Below are 6000 nucleotides of genomic sequence, written 5' to 3'. Positions count from 1 at the left end.
AAGCGGATCGCAACCGAACTGGACATTGAGGACAAACCCAACTTCGCAAATAACCCAACATGCCGACTAATAAACCCAACTAAATCCGAAATAGGAAAAATCAGCAAAATAATCCTGGACAGAATCAAGGACAAAACACCACTCAACCAATGGAGAAATACAGCAGCAGTAATCAAATGGTTCAACAACATCCAAGACAAACAACAACACAACTTTATCTCCTTCGACATCGAAGAATTTTACCCTTCCATGACGCAATACCTACTGACCCAAGCACTAAACTTCGCCTCGGACTACGACTCAATCATAGGCAACGAAAGAAACATCATCATCCACGCAAAGAACTCCATACTCATCCACAACAGTACACCATGGCAAAAAAAGAACAATTCAACATTTGACGTTACTATGGGGAGTTTTGACGGAGCAGAAACGTGCGAAATCGTTGGGAGTTTCCTCCTCTCCCAGCTTGCTAGCCTCAACCTGAACCTTGGTATTTACCGTGATGACGGACTGGCAGTGTGCCGCGCCTCGCCAAGGAGCAGCGAGATCACCAAGAAGCGCATATGCCAAATCTTCAAAGAAAACGGCCTACGGATCACGATTGAAGCCAACAAGCAAACCGTCAACTTCCTCGACGTCACTTTCAACCTGAGAAATAACAGCTACCAACCATTCACAAAACCCAACACAACACTCCAATACGTGCACCACGACAGCAACCACCCACCCACCACCACGAAAAGAATACCTACCGGAATTAATAAAAGGCTATCGATGCTGTCATCCAGCAAAGCTGAATTCGACCAAGCAACCCCCCCGTACCAGAAAGCACTTGATGAAAGCGGATACAACTTCACCCTCACCTATGAACCCACTCCAGGAAACCAACCAAAAAAGAGCAGAAAACGAAACAACATCATCTGGTACAATCCGCCATTCAGCAAAGACGTCTCAACCAACATCGGCCGCAAGTTCCTCACTCTGATCGACAAACACTTCCCCAAAGGCAACACCCTAAGAAAAATATTCAACAAGAACAACATTAAATTGAGCTACAGCTGTATGAATAACATGCAACAAATCATTTCAAACCACAACAAAGCAATTGCAAAAGGACTGCCTACCCCCAGACTAAACGACTCTGAAACCAATAATGAATGTAACTGTCGCAAGAAACCTGATTGCCCTCTCAACGGAAGGTGCTTACAGACATCAGTCGTTTACCAAGCAAAGGTAATACGCAAGGACATTAACACATCCGACACGTACGTAGGATTAACCGAAGGAGCGTTCAAAACAAGATGGAATAATCACAACGCCTCCTTTAGAAACCAGACTTTGCAGAATTCTACAGAACTCAGCAAACACATTTGGAACCTCAAAGACAATAATGTTGAATATTCAATAACATGGCAAATTTTTGCATCCAGCACACCTTACAACAGTGGTAATAAAAGATGCAACCTATGCTTAAAAGAGAAACTGTTTATTATATATCATCCAGATCTATTATCCCTCAACAAGCGCAGTGAAATCATTTCAACATGCCGCCATAGACGGAAACACCTCCTAGGTAACACATGAGCCAATCACCACACCCTACGCCTGCTAGTACCCACCCACTCTGTGCTCTATATAAACCATTGTATGTGAATGCTTCCATTAAAATCTCCTGATGATTGAGGGAACCCCTCATGAAACAGTTCTGTAGAGATGAAGTAGTCTTGTGATTTTTTCCCACACCTACATATATATATATATATATATATATATATATATATATATATATATATATATATATATATATATATATATATATATATATATATATATATATATATATATAAAATAGGAGGAGGGGTCGTATTGTACATTCATAAATCTGTTACAGTAAAGTTTTAACAAACATGACCATAGCAGTCGATGGATTATTTCAATGTTTAACAGTGGAAATCCTAAATGAGAAAAACACAAATATATTCATGAGTTAAAGTTAAAGTACCAATGATTGTCACTTTGGCAGAGGGGTTAGTGCGTCTGCCTCACAATACGAGGGTCCTGAATAGTCCTGGGTTCAATCCCGGGCTCGGGATCTTTCTGTGTGGAGTTTGCATGTTCTCCCCGTGAATGCGTGGGTTCCCTCCGGGTACTCCAGCTTCCTCCCACTTCCAAAGACATGCACCTGGGGATAGGTTGATTGGCAACACTAAATTGGCCCTAGTGTGTGAATGTGAGTGTGAATGTTGTCTGTCTATCTGTGTTGGCGCTGTGTTAAGGTGGCGACTTGTCCAGGGTGTACCCCGCCTTCCGCCCGATTGTAGCTGAGATAGGCACCAGCGCCCCCCGCGACCCCAAAGGGAATATTCAGTTGAAAATGGATGGATGGGCATTTGCATGACCCACTACTTTTCATTCCTCCTTTCTCTCATGCTCTCTAAGTCTCTCTCCCTTTCTCGGCTCCCAACCGCTACTGTTAAACACCACAGGTGATTAGATTAAAACGTAACACGTACCACGTACCTGTGAAATCTAATCAACTGCCAGCTGTGTCTTGCTGTCAGCATATGCCCCGCCCCTACCCGATGGTGCGCGTCCTCAACACCATGGACAGCGGCGGTGATCTTTTCTCCTGCAAGCACGCTGGCCAACCCCCCCCCACATTAACATTTAAAGTTTTGGTGTTGTTCACTGGCTTTATCTTGCAGCCTACATGTATCTCTTATGTCTGACTGCCATCTACTGGTCACACTTATCATTATAACCTGTAACACATAGAATAGCTTCGAGGTTGATAAGCACAGCCTCAATTATTCTGTACCATAGGTGCACTGTCGATTTTTGAGAGAAGGATTTTAAGTGCGCCGTATGGTCCGAGAAATACGGTAACTGGTGTGATATGCGTCAACTGCAATACAAACCCCCTTTCCATATGAGTTGGGGAAATTGTGTTAGATGTAAATATAAACGGAATACAATGATCTTTAAATCATTTTCAACCCATATTCAGTTGAATTTGGTACAAAGACAACATATTTGATGTTCAAACTGATTAACATTCAGTTTCTATGACAACTCATTAGTTTCACCTGCCTCATTTGTACGGACTCACGCACCTGTTGTTAATCATAACATTATTATTTAAGCCTGTAGTTGCCAGGTAGTTGGGCTGGCGACATTACTGACACTGATTGTTTCCATTCCATAGTTTCACGCTGGTTCCTTGTCCCACAGTAGGTTTTTGTTTATTCAAGCCACAGTCTAGTGAGTTTTTTTAGTTTCATGTGTCATGCAAAAGATAGCGAGTTTTTTCATATCCTAAGTTGTTTGCCTTTGCTTTCACGTGCGTTAGGCACGCTCTCCTTCGGATTGTTTTTTGTTCCTTGTCCAAGTTGTGCCTCCGCTGTGAGCGCTTTTTGTTTGTACAAACCCTGTTTCCATATGAGTTGGGAAATTATGTTTTTGCAACACGTGACAAAGAAGTTGGGAAAATTGACAATACATACTGATAAAGTTGAGGAATGCTCATCAAACACTTATTTGGAACATCCCTCAGGTGTGCAGGCTAATTGGGAACAGGTGGGTGCCATGATTGGGTATAAAAACAGCTTCCCAAAAATGCTCAGTCTTTCACAAGAAAGGATGGGGTGAAGTACACCCCTTTGTCCACAACTGCGTGAGCAAATAGTCAAACAGTTTAAGAACAAGGTTTCTCAAAGTGCAACTGCCATAAATTTAGAGATTTCAATATCTATGGTCCATAATATCATCAAAAGGTTCAGAGAATCTGGAGAAATCACGGCCGGAAACCAACATTGAATGACCGTGACCTTCGATCCCTCAGACGGCACTGTATCAAAAACCGACATCAATCTCTAAAGGATATCACCACATTGGCTCAGGAACACTTCAGAAAACCACTGTCACTAAATACAGTTCATCGCTACATCTGTAAGTGCAAGTTAAAAATCTACTATGCAAAGCGAAAGCCATTGATCAACAACATCCAGAAACGCCGCCGGCTTCTCTGGGCCCAAAATCATCTAAGATGGACTGATGCAAAGTGGAAAAGTGTTCTGTGGTCTGACGAGTCCACATTTCAAATTGTTTTTGGAAATATTCGACATCATGTCATCCGGACCAAAGGGGAAGCGAACCAACCAGACTGTTATCGATGGAAAATTCAAAGCCAGTATTTGTGATAGTATGGGGGTTCATTAGTGCCCAAGGCATGAGTAGTTTACCCTCCTGTGAAGGCACCATTAATGCTGAAAGGTACATACAGATTTTGGAACAACATATGCTCTCATCTAAGCGCTGTCTTTTTCATGGACTCCCCTGCTTATTTCAGCAAGACAATGCCAAGCCACATTCAGCACGTGTTACAACACATGGCTTCGTAAAAAAAAGAGTGCGGGTACTTTCCTGGCCCGCCTGCAGTCCAGACCTGTCTCCCATCGAAAATGTGTGGCGCATTATGAAGCGTAAAATACGACAGCGTAGACCCCGGACTGTTGAACGACTGAAGCTCTACATAAAACAAGAATGGCAAAGAATTCCACTTCAACAATTAGTTTCCTCAGTTCCCAAACGTTTATTGAGTGTTGTTAAAAGAAAAGGTGATGTAACACAGTGGTGAACATGCCCTTTCCCAACTACTTTGGCACGTGTTGCAGCCATCAAATTCAGAGTAAATTTTTATTCGCAGAAAATAAAATAAAGTTTATGAGTTTGAACATCAAATATCTTGTCTTTGTAGTGCATTCCAATGAATGTGGGTTGAAAAGGATTGGCAAATCATTGTATTCTGTTTTTATTTACCTCTAACCCAATTTCCCAACTCAAATGGAGACGGAGTTTGTACTTTTTCCCCTGCATTCACATAACGTTATCGTTTTTATTTTACCGCCCCTCTCCACCATTTCAATAACCCTGCGCTAATAGCTTCTGCACATTGAGCGTCCTCACCCAAAGTAGAGAATAATTACAGCCCTATCAGCACAATGTCTCACATATTGATTGAAGTTTTAATATCTTCATTTGCTTTTTTTCTTCATGTTTTACACTCTCGCCCCGAACAAAAAGAGCAAACCCCCCCTCCCACCCCGTATGCTAATGTATTATTCACAGTCCATCAGCGAGCCAAACGTGGCGCTCGTAATCGTGGATGGAAAACTGATGAGACCGTAACTGCAGTTAGCGGGCCGATGCTCCCCATTAGTCGGGTGATCACAACGCGGCCATCCCGCATAATGCCCCCCCCCCCTCTTCTACAGATTGAGCAGTTTGTACATAAAAGTCAGTCCTGAGAAGACAGAGCTTGCCGGGATGGTAATGACCTTCCTCGATGCTGACTAGCTTTCCCGGGAAACATTTGCATGCAACAAAAGCACAAACTAATTCCAAGGAGCGTCCGTAAGAAGAGCGTGCGAAGAGTAAATCCGTCCAATAAATCAACCTGGTTTTCACACTGGCATGTGTGTCTGTTAATCCCTTTGAACCTTTGCAGAGTCAAGGCGGAGGCGATGAGATGCCTCCATCGCTGTCACTCACTTTAACGATTCGCTGTTATTTTGCTGACGCTGCACTTCAAAAACTATGCGGCGACGTTATGCTTGAGTACCCTCGACTAATACAATGCAAACGGTTGACAGTCAAGAGACGTGTGCACCCTTTTGGATGTTTGCAGGTACCTGGAGCTGGAGAGCAGCGGGCAGCGTAGCGAGGTGCGTCTTCACTACCGGACCAAAGGCCAGCAGCCCCATACTGAGGTGTTCCCCTACAGCCTGGCTGACGACCAGTGGCACAAAGTGTCAGTCGCCGTCAGCGCCTCTCACGTCATCCTGCACGTGGACTGCAACAGGTGAGTTGCAGGGGAAACCGGATTGGCTCAAAACCCATACTTGTCAACCTTGAGACCTGAGAATTCGGGGGATTGGGGGTGAAGGGGGGTTTGGGGGTTGAGGTGTGGGGGGTCAGGTTCAGGTGGGCAGCGTTGGG

At 43.8% G+C, this 6000-nt stretch overlaps 1 protein-coding gene across 1 annotated transcript in view; it reads left to right on the top strand.

Moving 5' to 3' along the window:
* LOC133563739 (protein kinase C-binding protein NELL2-like) overlaps positions 1-6000 on the top strand; it is a 129813-nt gene that overhangs the window by 80095 nt on the left and 43718 nt on the right. The window contains exon 4 of the mRNA XM_061918037.1: positions 5690-5863. Coding sequence (XP_061774021.1) covers positions 5690-5863 — 174 coding nt within the window. The remainder of the gene's footprint in view (positions 1-5689; positions 5864-6000) is intronic.

Source organism: Nerophis ophidion, linkage group LG12 (genome assembly GCF_033978795.1).
Source record: "Nerophis ophidion isolate RoL-2023_Sa linkage group LG12, RoL_Noph_v1.0, whole genome shotgun sequence".
Taxonomy (NCBI): Eukaryota; Metazoa; Chordata; class Actinopteri; order Syngnathiformes; family Syngnathidae; genus Nerophis; species Nerophis ophidion.
Note: the sequence above shows the minus strand (reverse complement) of the source record. Positions and strands in the feature narration are given on the sequence as shown.